This window comes from Manis pentadactyla, chromosome 10 (genome assembly GCF_030020395.1).
Source record: "Manis pentadactyla isolate mManPen7 chromosome 10, mManPen7.hap1, whole genome shotgun sequence".
In the NCBI taxonomy this organism is placed as follows: domain Eukaryota; kingdom Metazoa; phylum Chordata; class Mammalia; order Pholidota; family Manidae; genus Manis; species Manis pentadactyla.
The window spans coordinates 57,375,317-57,392,578 of NC_080028.1; the positions used below are offsets into that span (position 1 = coordinate 57,375,317).

The 17,262-nt window shown below is 41.2% G+C and overlaps 1 protein-coding gene across 2 annotated transcripts in view; it reads right to left on the bottom strand.

Annotated features, from left to right (window-relative positions):
* Positions 1 to 16,176, bottom strand: part of WIF1 (WNT inhibitory factor 1) — a 67,843-nt gene extending 51,667 nt beyond the window's left edge. Inside the window, exons 1-2 of one of the 2 annotated variants that reach the window (XM_036894972.2) lie at positions 15,739 to 16,176; positions 15,140 to 15,279 (exon numbers count right to left, since the gene is read on the bottom strand). In XM_036894972.2, coding sequence (XP_036750867.1) covers positions 15,140 to 15,279; positions 15,739 to 15,886 — 288 coding nt within the window. In that variant the 5' untranslated portion in view covers positions 15,887 to 16,176. The remainder of the gene's footprint in view (positions 1 to 15,139; positions 15,280 to 15,738) is intronic. The other variant, XM_036894971.2, reaches the window with a different exon arrangement.
* Positions 16,177 to 17,262: the final 1,086 nt, after the last annotated feature.

Sequence of the window (17,262 nt, forward strand, 5' to 3'; positions counted from 1 at the left end):
GATCCATGAAGAGACAATGTTTTAGTTTGAAGGCAGTCAGACTGGAGGAGTTCCCTCTCATTCCTGGGAGCGTCAGCCTTTTTGTTTTATTCAGTCCTTCAACTGATTGGACGAGGCCACCCAAGGGAGGGCCTTATGCCTTCAGTCTACCAATTCAAATGTTAACCTCACCCCAAACGCCCTCACAGATAAATCCAGAATAATATTTGACCAAATGTTGGGGTATGTGTGGCTGACACATAATTAACCATCGCACGTCATGTTCTCCAATATATTCAGGCCCTGGACTTGGGGGAGACTAGCAAGGCACTTCAGAGCACAAATTTATGGAGGTGCTCACTCCTGGCTCCACACAGGCACCCTGAGTGCCTCACTTGTCTTGCCCTCGTCCTGGCCACATGTCGCACTCATAATGCCAGATTCAGGCATAACTTCAAGTGTTTTATATTGGGGGAACAAGTTCCTACAATCATGTAAATACCATTCTAGAAAAGTCTTCTTGAGTATGCAGTTTCTCAAGGAACTGATGGCAAAAAATATCTGAAAGATCAAGTATGAAAACAGAGGAAGGATAATTATTTCTATGCTTACTATAGGATGGAAAGGTAATCCACTTATATTTTCCACTGAGAATATTTCTTTGTATTTTCAATAGTATTTAATGAATGAGCCCTTACTTATTTTTATAAAGGCAAAAGCATTTCTATAAAAGCACAAACACAAAAATTTTTTGTGCATTATAGAAAAATGCAAGCTCAAAAAGATCAAGTTTGAATTATTTAACTTTTGACTAAAAGCTGCTCACAGCAAATTACCACTACTATTCCTCATATTTACATATCTACAGTTTTATTAATGCATGTTTTTTCATAGTGATTGGGAGGACTAATGAGATAATATACATGACAGCATGTTTTAAACTATGAAATGCAATAAGAAAGTTGTCACAGCTATTAGCAGAATGATAGAGCAGACTTTAACTTCAAGAGAGCTGCCCAGTTTACACTCTCTCCCTCAGTTTATCAGTAAATGTTTCCTCAAACCCTGGACAACATAGGACATACAATAGTAAATATCCAAACTCAAGCCTGCAGATATCCAAGAAATCAGGTAAGTTTAATAATCAAACTTTGGAAACCAAAGGCATTCAAACAGTCTGGAGTCAAGTGGATTTTGTATTCATTCTATTTTACGTGGCTTGTAAAGATCTTGACTTAGATGATTTGCTATTTGCCTTGTAAGAGAGGACTCCCTAAATTAAACTGCTTATTTAAAAAGTTACTTGGATGGATAAATTGACTTACTCTCACATAATGTAGAGGTGAAACAATATGTACATATTACATACATATATATGAATACATATTTATACCTACTTTGGCATTCGACTGCCAGGGTTCAAACCCAGGCTCTGCTGGTGACTAAGGTATGATCTTTGGCAAGTTATTTAATTTCTCTGTACCTCAGTCCTCTTATATGTTTAATGGAGATAAAAATTATACCTTCCACTCATAGGTTTGGCCTAAGTATTAAGTGAGATAATCCATGCAAATTACTTAGAAGAGCTGCTGGCATACAGGAAGCATTCAGTAAATGTCAGTTATTATTATTAGGTTAAGTCACATGAATTTCAACCATTCTGACCTACCAAAATTACAATTTCAAGGGAGTTGACCTGGTATTTGCTAAAGCCACGCTATCTTAATCTCCTCTAACAGTGGAAGCTCTTCCTGGCCAGGGTCCTTATCCACTACTGCTCAGCATGCAGCATGCAGTACGCATGCAATAAGATGCTGCAACTTGAACTTTCTGAAATTAAGATTTTTCCTGAATCTGCATCTTTATTATTAAAGTTGTAACTTCATCATGGATTCTGGAATCAGATGACCTGAGTACAAACCCTGGTTTCACTACCCACTAGTTGTGTGACCTTAGGCAAGTTGCTTAAACTTTTTGGGAGCCAGTTGGCATTTCTGTAAAATGGGAATGCTAGTAGTGCTTATGCCATGGGCTCGCTCTGAGAATTACACTAGAGTGATGGGAAGTGATGATCCGCACCAGGACTGGCATGTGGAATACACTTCAGAAGTGTTGGCTGGTTTCCTCCTTTTTCTCCTCTTCCTTCTTTAGTTTATCACACAGAAGTATCAACCAAAAGACAATTTGACAATTCTAAAAGAAAGTTAATCTCCAATTCTAGCAATTAACTCTTCTCTCATCAGAGTATGAAGAGTAAAATACCAGTAAATTCTGTGACAATTTTACATTTTGATAAGTATTTTGGAGTCAAAGCTGAAGAAATGTAAAACTACTTATGTGAAGTAGCTTAAGAAACTCCGGGTGTTGGCATAGAGAAAAGACAATTTGAAGACTCATGAGTTGTCCTCCGTGGGGCCAGGCCTTAGAATCATTTAGCCTAAAGCATACTCCCGCTGGCTCCAGAGGTAGGGGAGAGGACCAAGGCCAGGAATGATGACATGACTAGGCATTCCAGCAGGGCCTCGCTTGGGACTGGGGGTTCAGCTGTGTCTCTGGTGGTCTGGGGGGACCCTATGTATGCATGGATTCATGGAACCCTCTGTAAGGCTTTTGTTTATGCAGTTACCTGGGAAGTAAGGGGGTGGAGGCAGAGATGCACATTTGTACTAAATGATTCTAAGGCCTGGCCCCAAGGACCAGCCTCACTTCTATGGGACATGGGCTGCAGGAACTTAATGTTGGTGTCTTCAGTTGGGGTCAGGGTCTTAAGCCATGCTGCTTTAGGTACCAAGTGACAAAGTTCAATGCCACACTGAGGAAAGAGGTAGATTCCCTGTTTCTACACAGAACACCAAGCTGCTCTAAGGCCTATGGAGAATACAGCCCAGCTTGGGCCCCTTGAGGCTTTCTAGCTTAGAGAGTATGAAGAGGCTTCCCCTGGGCCTGAGAAGCAGCCTTTGCAGTGCTGCAGAACCCACCACAGTGCAGGCATCAAGACATCTCCCTCTATGTGGCGTGTGTAGAGCCCGTGTAAGAACTCACAGGGATGGCTGCTCTTTGCAATAACGTAGGAGTAGGAGTAAATGAACCAGAGGCCTTACATGGCCAGTGGAGGAGACAGGTCAGTGAACTTTAGGGTATGAACACAAGGTAGGACTCTCAGAACAGGAGTCCATAGACTTATATCCTGGGGTATTCAAGTTACACCAGGACGGCAGGTTTTGTCCTTTTATGAGGAACAACTTTCTATGATTAACACAATCAAAATTATTAAGTAAGATCTGTCTCAGTAAGTTCCCTGCCAGTGAGCATGTTCAACTAGAGGTTGAGAGATCACAATTCAAGGATGCTTTTAGAGAATGGGATAGATGAGCTTTGGGATCTCTTCCAACTTTGCTATTCTATGGCATCTAAAGATATAGCCTGAGAAGGCAAAGAAAAAAGTGGATGAATATGGAGAGAGAACTCAAAGCTTGACTCCTGCCGGAAATAGAGCAACTGTATAAAAGGAAGAAATAGGTAATTGGTGTATAATGAAATCATGCACATTTTTAGTTATTTAGGATGAGTTCTCAAATATATGTTTTAATGCTTTCAGTGGCATTGAATTTGAGAAAGTTTACTTTCTAACTTACTGAATATATTAATGGTCTATTGAAATGACTTACCTAAAGATCACAGTACCCCACAAATTGGTCTCTGTTAGAGCACTCCCCATAGCCTTAAAAAATGTTGAAGTGGAAAATTCCACAAAGAAATAGCTTTCACATTGCCATCTGCTGGCTACTGCTGTAAGTGACAGCAGTATAAGTAGCAGCTGAAAGCCTAATCAAGTTCCAAAGAGAAATAAGAATACCGTTTGAACTTACAAATGAAAGGAATCGAATGGCTTCACTAAGTACCCAAAATCCAAATACCAGAGTAATTTTCCAAGTTTATTGGGGATCCAACTGATTATTGCCTTGGTAGGAGATGTCCTACTTGGACTTGACTGAAGATAAGAATTCTCCAAGTGGTGCATCCATGACTAATACTGAAATAGCCCCTGGAAATAGGGCATTTTAAAAAGCCCTACCATGAGGTTATTTAGGACTATTTTCTGCGCTTATGGACTGTCTCCTCAAGAGTAGTTCTTGGCATTTAATTTAGGAGAGCTGACTTGCTCTGTCACCTAGTGGTACAGTGACATTTGTCATGTTCATTTCCAAGTAAATAATGACAAGTGGAAGGCAAGATACATTAGTCCAAATTGTCTCAAGTACATAAAAGTCATGGAATTAAATGGAGAAGCTATTCCAAATGTGCATATGTTTGGTTTATAGGTTTGAGGCTATGCCCGGAAGGACACCAGGAAACCTATGCAGATAATTCACTCCTCTCCTCACACTCAATGCTCCCTGCTCAGTGTTTTCACAGCACCTTGTTCATACTGCAATTATAACACGTTTGACACTGTATTATTGTTATTTTGGCTCATACCTGTTTCCAAACTAGATTGTAATCTCTTTGAGGGCAAGCTTCATATACAGTTTACTTTTTTTTCTTCTTTTTTTAGCATTTAGCATAAGCTTTGGCATTAGGTAGACCCTCAATAAATATTTATTGAGTTGAGGTCAAAAGAAGATAGAGAGGGAGGAAGAGAAGAGAGATCTAAAGTCTCCAAAATCAATATTTCTATTCTACATCTCTTGTCTTGCTCTAGAACCAGGTTTTTAAAATTCATACCAGACTTTCCCATTTGAATGTTCAGCGGCAAAATCATGCCCTGCAATTTCCAAATGGACCTGTCTTTGTACCTCAAACCTTCCTGCTCTTGCTTCTGTACCTTATTTCTCAGTTAAGACATAACTATATTCCCAGTCTCCTCAGAGACATCCTTTATTCCCTCATTTCTATGACACCCACATTCAGTAAGTCCTGTCAACACACTGAAGGTACCTCTGGAGGCTGCTCCTTCCTCTCTCTCCCCACTACCTGCCTGAGTTCACATACTTGTCACCTTTTATGATGCATCAAATAACTTCCTAACTGGCCCCTACCCGCAGCCAAGCACCCCCACATCTATCCTCCATCTGCCACCTAAGTTACCCTTCATACAGATGTGATGTGATTACCTACTTTTAAACTTTCAACAGCTCCCCATTTTCTATAAGCCAAGCCAACTATGGCATACGAAAGTCATCATTATCTGCCCAAACTTACGTTTTTAGGTCTAAATTCCCCAAAGCCCCAACCATTCTGAACTAATTATTATTCTCCAACCACACCACTGATTCTGAATCCTGTGTACCTCCCTATAGGTCATTTAGTGACCTAGAGTGTCATCTCACCTCCCCCAGGTTTGGCCACTCACTGTCTACTGAACATCTGTGACCCAGCTAAGATGGCATCTCTTTGTGATGTCTTCTCCAAAATATTAGTAATTGTAAATTTACTTGACCAATCGCAAAATCCTCTGGTTTGATGCTCCCATAGCACTTTTCTTAGGGCATTTAATGAGGGCCACAGCTAGCCCATATGAAGGCTCTGTGCAAATGAGGTAGAAGTGTCCCCTGTGGGCAGAGGCAGCTCTACATCCGTCTGTAAGAGCTGGCAGTGCAGTGTGGGGTGGATGTCAGCTTGGTCAGGTTCCCTTATGCAGCAGAAAAATCTTGTTCAACTGTACATGTTGGCCCTGGAGCTTATCACAACTATATGAATGCCTTACCGATGGCACAGTATATTCACTACTGGCCAGTGAATTCTTAGAAGGCAGTTAGATCAATTAAAATTTGAATTCTCAGAATCTAGGACATACTATGCACTGATAAATGTTCTTTGATGTGTTATTTTTTGGAATGAGACGATATTCCAAAAGTTCTCAAAGGAAGACCTCGGAAGTGTACATAAGTGTTCTTAGCTGTGTAGTCTTGGAAAGCAATGTGTCTTCCTTCTGCCCTGGTTTCTTAATCTATAGATTGGGGATAGTAACAGTGCCTACCTCAGGGCGGTGAGGATCTGATGAGAAAATATCTGGAGAGTGTGTGGGAGAGTACCTGGCCCAGAGTATACATTATGTAAGAATTAATAATTATTGGTAGTAATAATTTTAACTATTGGAAAAACAAGAAAGTAGTCTGAGATGAATCTTTGTAAATTTGACAAGGAAGACAGTTTTGGAGGGAGAATCTTTCTGCCTTGATTTTTAAGAATATAAGGACAGATATTACAGTTTGTATAATAGTATTAGTATTAATATTAAGTGATCAAACATGTTTTCCTTAAGAGGATCATCATATTTGGATTTGGAAGGAGTTTAGTGTTAACCCAAACTGCTCTCCTTATAGATCGAAGAACTGGGTTAAGTGACCTTCCCATGGGTACTGGCATTCCTCCATCTGGCTCTCACCAAACATCCTGCCTCATCTCACTTCCCCCACGGGCCCTGGTCATCAGCCACTCCCAGAATGCACTTTCACAAGCCCTTTGACAGCCCTCCTTTCTGTGCTTTATTCCAGTCTCAGCTGATTAAACAGCTTCATCCCTGACATCCTTCAAGTCCAGGTTCAACTGTTGCATCTTCTCTGATGAAGCCTTCCCCTGCTTCCTCAGCCAAAGTTAGCTGCTTCCCCCTCTGTGTTCACAGAGCTCACTCTGTGTTCACACGTCAATTTAGCACTTATCAGAGCAAGGCTTTGGGTCCCCGCTGCCAAGGTCTGAATCCTAGCTCTGCCACTTACTATCCAGGCTTCCTTTGCTTCTCTGTGTCTTAGATGCTTTATCTTTCAAATGGGAATAATAATGGGACTTACCTCATGTATTCATTCATTCAACAAATAGCTACTGACTGCCCACTTTATTTCAAGAGCTATTCCAGGACCTGGAGTTTCATGGCGAACAGGACAAAATCCTTGCTCTCACGAGCTTCCGTTGAATGGGAGAGGCAAACAATTGAAATCAATATAATCGAATATTATCATTATACTAAGTGCCATGAGAAAATACACAGCAGAGGAGACTCAGAGTGATGAAGGGGGGGAGGCTGATAATTGTTTTAGAGAGGGTAAGTCTCTTAGAGGTGACAATTGATTAGACATGGGGGAAACAAGAGAGCAAGCCCACAGAAATCTTTCAGTAGTGCATCTAGGCAGAAGAAACTTCACATGCAAAGGCCCTGTGGCAGGAAGGATGAGCGTGGGGGTGACAGATAGCAAGGCTAACAGAGCTCCTGCTGAGTTAGTAAAGCACAGAGTAGAGGAAATGAGCAACTCTTTGTTCCTAGAACCAAGACTTTGGGATTTTTGTCTCATAAATATTTCCCCAATCCATTTTTCCCTTCTTTTCATTCCTGATCTTGTATCTCATTATCTCTGATTTCTCTCCTTGCAGCAGACTCCCCTTGAAGCTATCCTCCATCTATCCTTCTGTCAGGATAATCTAAATATATTAACTCTAATCTTATTATCCTCATCTTTATACTTTTTCATTGACTAATGCAACATTGCCTATAAAAAGTCTCAGATGCCTTAACATGCCAGGAAAAGCTCTAGAACCTGGCCCTTGTCTGCATTTCCACTTCTTACTTGCATGTACACTCCAGCCACATCGAAGTATTACTTCCTGAAATAATGTATTTCTGGTCTCTTTGCCTTTCACTAAAAACCATTCCCTCTTCTACACTTTTGTTCAGCTGGCTCAACAGTCAGACTCAGCACTGGACTGACTTCTCCTCCGTGCTCTCATTATAACCTGGGAATGCCTCAGTACTGCTACAATACCATTTCCCAGGAATTGTTAGGATGATGTGTTTATATATATCTACCCCTTTAGTTAGCTTCTAATTTTCTCAAGGGCAGGAAATTGGTTCTTCGTCATGTTTTGCCCCCAGGGCATGATGTGACTTCTGGCCAAGAGCAGCAAGCAAGAATTGCATTCCTCTTCTTTGTCCTGCTGCCAGCTAAGAACTCACTCCTTAATCTGTCCCTTTGTCCCTGGCCCACAACATACAGCTGCTCTGTGAGATTTTGTTCAGGTGAATAGGTTTCAAAAGATGCCTGACAGTTTCCAAGATTCTTTAATCATATTCACCCATAAAATTCAAAAAGAAGATGAAATGTACAGCTTGGAAGTTCAGACATTTGAGAAAATCAGGGAAGAACAGAAATTGTCCTATGGCTTTAGAGTTTTAAGTAATAAGTTTTAAAAGAAAACCAAATACTTGGAAGAAGCAGGCTTATTTTAAATGCATCCATTTCCAGTGTCCACCTTTCATTATTAAACCTGCCAAGTGTAACTTCTCTACCTTTATTATACTTTCCTGATACATAAAAAAGCAGTATGGGAATTGAGAATAGATGGTAAGTGAATTCTTTTTCAAATCAACATATTATTGTCCTTATTTAAGCTTCCTTTCACATTTTCAAAGTTCTAGATTCCATTAGAAAATTAAATGGATTTTTAGAAAGTCCTACACACTCACAAAAGGCAATTTTTAAAATAGTCCCATGCTCTAGTCACACACACACACACACACACACACACACACACACACACACACACACATATTACCAGAGCTGAAACTAATCATCACAAACTTCCGAAAGTTTAGTAAGAAAAAAGAGTAAAGTAATAGTTGTGGAAAAGTCACTGTTCACCCAACACATACACCAAATTTATTTACTTACTACATCCCTGGGACAAACCTGCAAAATGTTGAGTACATTCTCTTCACAGCAGAGAAGAGCAACCTCCCTGAATTGTTTCTACCTCCTCCTTCCCCAGAACCCTTCCCCATTATTTGACCTTGACAGCCACTTCGGTGAATACCCCTCACCTCCCAGGTGAAATACCAGGCCCCTCATGACCACCTGGAACATGTCTTGCCTTTAAGATCTTTAAGGATATACTTAAACATCCTGAGCTCTTCACTTGCAAGCTATTTTCCTCCCTTGCTGGTCTGGTGAATGTTTGCTCATCCTTCGGGAATTCATTCAGACATCCCCTGCTCGCTGAGCTCTGTCAAGAGCTCCTGGCTCCCTTTCCCCTCCAAGTGGAGAGAAGAGTGGCCTTCTTTGTGCTCTCAGCCAATCCTGTACTTTCCACCCCGTGGATGAGTATGAGGAATATTTGTTTCCTAGACTATGAGCTCCCTGAGGGCAGGGAGCATGTTTATTCCTCTTTGTGTGCTCTGTGACTCACTCAAGCGTCTGTTTGCGGATTACCAAGGGCTTGAGGCAGAAAGAAACCCTGCATGGGAATATCATTCCCCATCTACTAAGGGTTCATGGGAATGTAACCCAGTGACTCCCAGACTGGCAAAAGGGGCAAGTTGGCTAAATTACTGCAGCAAAGGAAGCCCTGGTCTGACAATATCTCCTCCAGTAATCTGCCTCCAGGAGGTAGGGCATTTTCACTCAACTCTCCACCCAATACCCCCGCCTCCCTACTCCAGCGCACACATACACAAGACACCCATCCTGTTCATCGGAGACATTTACGTTAAATGAGTTTAATCCAAAACAAAATGCTTTCTTGAATATCATTCCTTTCTGCTTCACCACAGTCATTTAAAGGATTTTTATTTGTGCAAGTATTTTAGAGTCAGGAATAAACATGGGGGATAGCAGTGAAAGGTTTGTTTACACGCCTCTACACCACCATGTAAGGAAGACACAGTGGAGTTTACATTAATGCCATGTAAATCGCTACAGAACCAGATGTGGCTTACAAGGTACCTTGTAACTCATCTCCTCTAAGCAATAAACCCTTTTTTTTTTTTCTGGCAGAAGTTTGAGAAACTTACTGCTGTTTTCTATCAGCAGATACAACAGATGGCTGGCACATGCCTGCTTTGCTAAATGAAATGGGCTCTCTGCAGAATTCCTCTTTGATCCCTAGTGACATGTCCACAACACCACAATGCAAAATACCACAGCATAGCAGACTCTAAACATTAAAGGTTTACAGCTGTGCTTTTAATACGAGTACCTTCTTTAAAAAATCATGCCCACGGTGTGTAAACATATTCCCATTCCCACTTTGAAACCATGGAATGGGGGCCAAAAAGTGAGGCATTTCTTCCATTTGGTGACATAAAACCACCGCAAAGGTATGACAGCAAACCTCAGGAGCGTGAAGGGATGTAACCGCTCGGGTTGTAACTGCCCAAACAATCGTAACTCCATTAGGAAAAAATGTGGACAGTGGACACCAAGGGATTTAAATAATAATAATAGTAAGTGTTACCATAACTTCACAGTTGGAAGGAGGTGTTTAAAGGTACTGGGTAGTTCCTCTGAAAAGGGAGAGGAAGTACTTGAATTCAAACTCACTCTCTATTGTTTTTTTTCTGTTTTTTGTGAAGGAGAGAAAAGAAGCAGGAAGAAACCATTTTAATACAGGTCTCCTACACTCAACCAGTCCAGTGGGAAATCTGAAACCGCAAACTGCAGCCCATTTAGTGGGACCCATTGACACAAAAGCAAACAGTACCTTGCAAAAGTAAGCTATCTGGAGCTTCTGAGGCATTTTAATGACAGAACTGGATTATCCAGTTGATATTATAGAAACATATCAGTAGCATGATTCTGTTTTTTAAAAAATTAGCAAAGATGTGAGTCACTTGTCAAGAAAATGGCCTGTTTCGACTTTTCTCTTTCCCAATGGCACTTTACTCATTTTTAAAGCTGAATTAGGGTGCTTCTGACTGGAATCATTCACAGACATACCACTGTCCAGGCAAAGTTCTTGAGATTTCCTCATATTTGATTTTGTAGTATTACTGTTAATTATTTCTGTCAGTTTTCAATAATTCAGGTTGTTTTTAATTGATAGGAAAATAGTAAAGGTTATGAACACCATTATAATTAACCTGACATGTTGGAAAATATTTCATGTTTTACACTGTATCTTCAGCATATCTAGTAATGTCTATTTTCAGTGGTTACACATAAAAACTGGAGCACATTTTGGCGGTTTAACCCAATAAAGGAAATTCATCTACAATATACACATGACCACCCACTTTTCAGATCAGCAGACAAAATACTCCTCCTTTCTGGTATCCACAGCAACACTTCTAAGTTTTGTTTTTAAACATCTTGAAACTGAGAAAAATGAAGGTATATCAATGGCTTCTAGTGATTATAAGAATGGTGACGCCCCCATACACACTTAAAAGCTTACTCTAAGATCTGGACCTGTTGGTACAGATAGTTAGAGCTTGATCAGTAGTCCAGGTAGTGGGCTCGAAGTTAATATTGGCTATTTATCTTCACCCAGAGAATTTCTATCTCACAGACACCAACTTCACCCCAGTTCTTGCCAGCCATCTCAGAAATCCAGGCATTTGGTAAACCAGGAGATTGGAAAATTGGTATAGATGGCTCAGCATAAATCCATCACAACTGCTAAAAAAAAAAAAGCCAGCATAAAAAGAGATGCCCTATTAACCACATACTGGATTCATTGTTCCTTAGCATCTTTATGCAGCTGGTGGAATATATTATAGCTATTAAGCACAAGTCGATATGAACTTTGTAAATAAAGATCTACTTATGTGATCTATATAAATAAAATATTTTGGCCGTACACCAAATTGGCTCATATGGAAATTAGCAGTGGTGTCCTAATATTAGAATTCAGATTTGTCTAACAAAACTGCTCATTAAAGTTTTATGGGAAAGTCATTAGGTTAGAAAAGGTTATTTTCCAAATAAAATGTTTAATGAGTGTGTAGTTTAGAAAACCAACATGGTTGCTCATGGCCCCTACCTGTCTCAAATTTAGGGAAAAATTAGAATAAGGAATGTCTCCTTGAAAAAGATCAACTATTAAATGTTATATACAGTAATAAAGAATATTTTCCCTTAATTACTAAAAATCCTTTAAGCTTAAGCCTCTCATCCAAAATTCTTCACCCATCTAAAAGCTTTGAGAAGGTGTATGTCAGAAAATGAGTATTTTAAATGGGAGATAAAATGGAGATAGGGTTGTCTATAGAAAAATAAGGATTTCAGGGAGACAAGAGGTCAGGTAATCAGATTTCAGGCATGAAAGCTCTCCAAAGCAGACTTTTGGGGATCTCAAAAGGAACTGGGAAGTAAGCATCATATAAGCATCAGTGCATTCTTTGGGCTCCATAGCTGCAATCAGCCATGAAAACCATTTGTTTTACCATTTTGTTAAGTGATTTTTGTGTAGTGTAGAAATGCTACTGGATAATAAGAGTAAGTAAACTATAATGCAGAATATCATACATACTACTTTAAATTCTAAAGTACAACTTTCTATACACAGTTAATGTAAAATAATTTTTAAAATGACAATCAGTACACATTCACTGTGAAAAAGCCAAAATGTAATATATGCGATGGAATTAATGTCAACACCTTGGAGCATCAGTTTTTCCTGTTTGCCTACATATTTTGTAATAAACAGAATATACTGTTTTACACTACTGACTTAATTTGCCATGAACATCTTTCCATGGCATGGCGTAGATGTCTAGAATATTCTTATTAATGCTTCTTGTATTCTCCTGGCACTCACTGGAACTCTAGGTTCTACCCATTTTTTTTTTACTTTTATAAATAGCACAATGAAGAGCAGTCTTGCACCTAAATTTTTATTTACATCCACGATTATTTCCTCAGGATGAATCTCTGGAAGTAATATTTTCCAAAGGACCTACACATCAAGTCTTTTGCCATCGGAGTCACATTGACCTGCAAAAAGGCTAACGTGGACATCAGTAACATGTGAGTTTGCACAATTCTCCACATACTAAGAGCACTTTTAAAAAAGCTTGACCAACTTGATCTGGGAGATGAATATCACTGTAATTTTCATTTGAATTTGTTTGAAGTAAACATGAAAGTTATTTGAAATGGCCCTAAGAACACCTTGGGTTACTGGACTAATAATTCTTTGGAAGTAGATAACACCTACTGCTTCTACGAGGTCTTTAGTCCTAAAGTTATTTTAACTTTCTCCATGTGCTGCCAAAACACTTAAATATTAAGTTTAAAATTTCATTGATCAGCTATGTGCTTTGCTTGTGTTGAAATCCCTAAATGTTTGGTTTTATTTGGATGAAATAACTAGATAATGGAATGAATTTTCATTTTCCACGTAGATGTTTTGATGTGGTTTGGCTTCAGTCAGAAACGCCTTTCAAAACACTTAATTGGTATTGAAGTAATTATTTTTCCCAACTTCCAATTTTCCATGCACTTCAGAAATTATGGTGCTGGAATTACATAACTTAATTGAGTGAAATTAGTCAAATTTAAACAATATTTTAAAACATCTTGCTGTTTGGCATTGTGTAGATCCTACCTCCCTCACTAGTCTCCCCCTAAGATAAACAGACATCAGATTTCAGAGTTACCTGTGGTAACTTTGCAGAGCCAACTGGGCAGAGAGCAAGATAACTTAATTAAGGGATAAAACTGTCCTATATAATGAGATAATCTTCATGAGTAATCAATACCTAAACAGGAGACAAAAAGATGCTAGAAGCTTCATCCCAGTCCCATCATTTTCTCTAATCCCCTAGAAGAAATATTCCTGAAATTGTTTGATATGCAATCCATTTGGTACTCAACAATATGCCAATGTTTGCAAATCTACACTATGTTATAAAGTTTCAAATTCCATTCTTCAGAAGACAAACTTATATGAAAAATAAGTAGGTAAGAGCTATCAACATTTTTTGCTTCTCCTATAGTTACCAAATCCTTTCAGCTAGTGAGGGGTGCAAGTCAAGCTACCTTCGAATGGTTCTTCTGAATCCATAAAAGCACAGGTACAGAAAATGTCCTTTTTAGAAACACAGAATTCTTATTGAGCCCACTGACAGGTGGCCAAACACAAGTAAACAGATTCAGGTGAAAAGAAAAGGAGATAATAAAAAGCCATTCATTGATTAATTACTGATGTCATAATATTCCAAAATTTAGTGTCCATAAAGTATCTATGAAGAGGGGGTTGTAGAAAGAAAAGGAATACTCTCACTATAGAGCAACAGGAGCTTCAGTGGACTTCTCTGCAAAATGGGGGTATTAGAATAAATGACCTTCCTGTTATGACCTTCAGTGGATCCAAAACGTCGGGGTTTTTTTTTTCTAACAATGGAAGTGTCGAAAAGTCTGGATTTTAGAAAGAGAAAAAATGAGAGAACAGACCGGAGGGAAAAAAGTTAAAATGGCCATGCCCATCCTATAAGAGATGATTAGAGGGAACCAAAGTGGTTTCCCAATTCAAAATAGTTACTTTTTATAAAGTGTTTTCTGGATCACGCCTCATGAAAATAGCCTTTTAAGTAATTTTAGAATAAAGAAAATTTTAAACTGTAATTTTAATTACAGTGACAATGATTTTCATAGTAGACACATTTTACCAACTAATGAGCAAAAAAGTTATTACCATTTGGCCTCTAGAGTAAATTCTCCAATTATATGAAAGAAATTAAACTCACATAACATTTATTCTTTCTTTCCAAAATTGGAGGTCAATTATGTAATACTGAAACTGTATAAACGTAACATACAAAAGATGCTAATGTGCTGAGAAATACAACACTTCTTCATAACAATATATTGTAGATTTTTACATACGAAAGTTAAACTTTTAAGTTAAAATGGTAACTTAAAAAAAAATAAATGCCCTGCAATATTTTACAAGCATTCTTTATGACACTTTTTGAGTCTGTGAACTTCTGAAATATACAGCGTTCACATCATTCCAGTGAATAGCATTCAACACACCAATTTTTTCAAATGCACACTGTCAAAAATACTTAGACTTTAAAATTTGTTGTAAAGTATAATTAATGTCACAAGTGATTAGTATATACTACGGAAAAAAAGAGCCTTTTAAATATTGAGTTAAATTTTAATAATGATCACAGAGAGATGTTGGTATTTGAGGTCTTTGTGTTTCCAGCAGCCCAGTGACACAGAGTCTTACCAAAACCAGTGAACTTAGCCACATAGCTTACCCTTTTCTTTTGGGAATCTTCAAATGACGTGGCATGATTAAATAAATAAATAGAAGTTAGTTCTTTGTTTTGGAGATCGAGAAATCACTCTTTAAAATACAGTAGTATTTCTTTCTGCCATTAGGCAGTGGAAATATTAAAGAGTAATTTTCTCCACCCTTTCTGGTTACCAGAACTTACCTGCCCTGCAGCTTGCCAGGTAAAATTCATGGAATGGATATTGACAGGAATAGCTGGCATTCTCTGTTGTGCTTTTCTGAAATCATGTGTAAAAGGGGCCATTTTCCCCTCTGAAACAATCAAGATATCCTCTTCAAATCCTGGTTAAAAAAAAAAAGCAACTGTCAAACCAGGTGGACTTAAAAGAATCCAACTTAGAAACGGCATGCAAAAGGAAACCAAAGAATTAGAATGGGCCATTTTTCTTCACAAAGCACCTGCCTTGGAACCAAATCGATTTCCCTCTCTGTGTAGTAGGAATGGTGCCAGCAGACACATGTTATCACCGAACAGGAACGGATACGGAGGTAACTGGTCCTAACAAATGCCGGGGTCACCTGAACACGTAGGGTTGTAGAGACTAGCAACAGCATGCCCAGCTTAGGTTTCTTGAGAGTTTACACGCTTTCAGATGGAAAATAGCTAATTAAAAGAGGGTGTGGAGCAATCTTTCTGGGAACTTAAAAAAAACCGAAATGCATGCATCTCTCCTTTAGTAGAATATCTGGATAGAGAGCGGAGACCCCGGCAGGGTAAGGAGCTGGGCGCGGGGGCCTTACCTATGAGCACTCTCGCCTGGTGAGCATCGATCCACAGGTACAGGCTGTCCTCCCGCGGCGGCCCGACCTCCGCGCGCAGCCCCAGCAGGCACGGGAGGAGGCTCCAGAGCCGGAGCGCGGCGGCGGGGAAGGCGCTTCTCCCGGCCATGCTCTTCGCACCTCCTTGCTGGTGGCTCTGCCGCCGAAACCCCTGCAGTACCTACCCAACCTGCGCCTCCGACCGAGCTGTGCCCGCCTAGACGGCTGGGTGGATAGCAGCCCGGCTCGGGTGCCCGCGAGCTGGCGGGGGCGGGGGTTGGGGGGCGGTGCCGGCAGCGGCGGTGGGGGGAGCGGGCGCGGGCGGGCGCGGGGACGGCAGAGCCGCAGCTGGCAGAGCCCGAGGTGCCCGTGCGCGCGGCGAGGCCCCCAGGCCCAGGGTTAAGTACGGCGGGTGGACGAGAGGGAAGGGAGGGGTGGAGCGCGCGAGGTGCGAGCGCCGAGTGCCGAGGCGCAGCCGCCACTGGGGGGCGCTGCGGGGAACGGGGCGGAGCGCGGAGGGGGCGCGAGGCGCAGATGGTGGCGGAGCTGGTGCTCAAAGGGTCCCGGCCCGGGACGGCAGCCTGCTCTGCCGCCGGCCGGGCGAGGCCCGGGGAAGGGAAACGGGGTGGACTGACATCGCACGGCTTGATGAGCGCTGGTGCTGCTGGGGCCCTAACTCCCCTTCCACCCCGGTGCGACAGGCGCCTGTCCTCCACTATTCCCTTGCGGCTGCTTTCATCCCCTGCGGACGCAGCTGCCTTCTCGGATCCACGCTAGGCTGACAGTTCGCGCGCTCCCCTCCACCCAAGCCCAAGGCCCCTCCGACTGCCCCGCTCGGCTGGCCTCGGGACGGGGGCTCTTCGCCCAGGCAGGCTGCTGTTAACAGTGGGGGGGGCTTTCCTCGCAGCTAACCCGGCAGCGCCAGGGACAGTGGCCTGGGCCCTGGGTGCCGAGCTTTCACTGACTCCAGCCGTCGCGAATATCTTTATATGTGCTGGTATTTCAGGAAACCTGGAGGCGAGCGGGGGTAGTACTGAAATCACAGGCGCTTGGGAACGAGGCCGAGGCTCTGGCCCTGCCTGTGGAAAGAGACGTTGGCTGGCAAGGGGCTACAGTCTAACACACCCACTAGGCCCCAGCAAAGGATTTAATTTGCCCCTTGCCCAGCTCCTTGGCTACGCAAAGAAAACGGAAGCAAAAAGTCAAAACAAAACAAAAAACCTTGATTTCAGACTTGAAAAGGGGTTGTTTACTTCTCTTTGTTCTTTAGCTCCCAGATGCTGCGACAAACGCCCCAAGGATAGAGTCGCCTGGGGCTGAGCGGCGTGTTTCCCTCCGTCCTTTGCAGAGTAGTAGACAGACACCTCCAGAAGGGGAGAACAAACAGCGGAAGAGAAGTTGAATATGTGCCTTATTAAGTTAAATAAATGTTAAGTAATGAGAAGTTACTAGAAAGAACAGAATATGCCTTTCCAATTATGAAATATTTTCAGCTGTACAACTGTT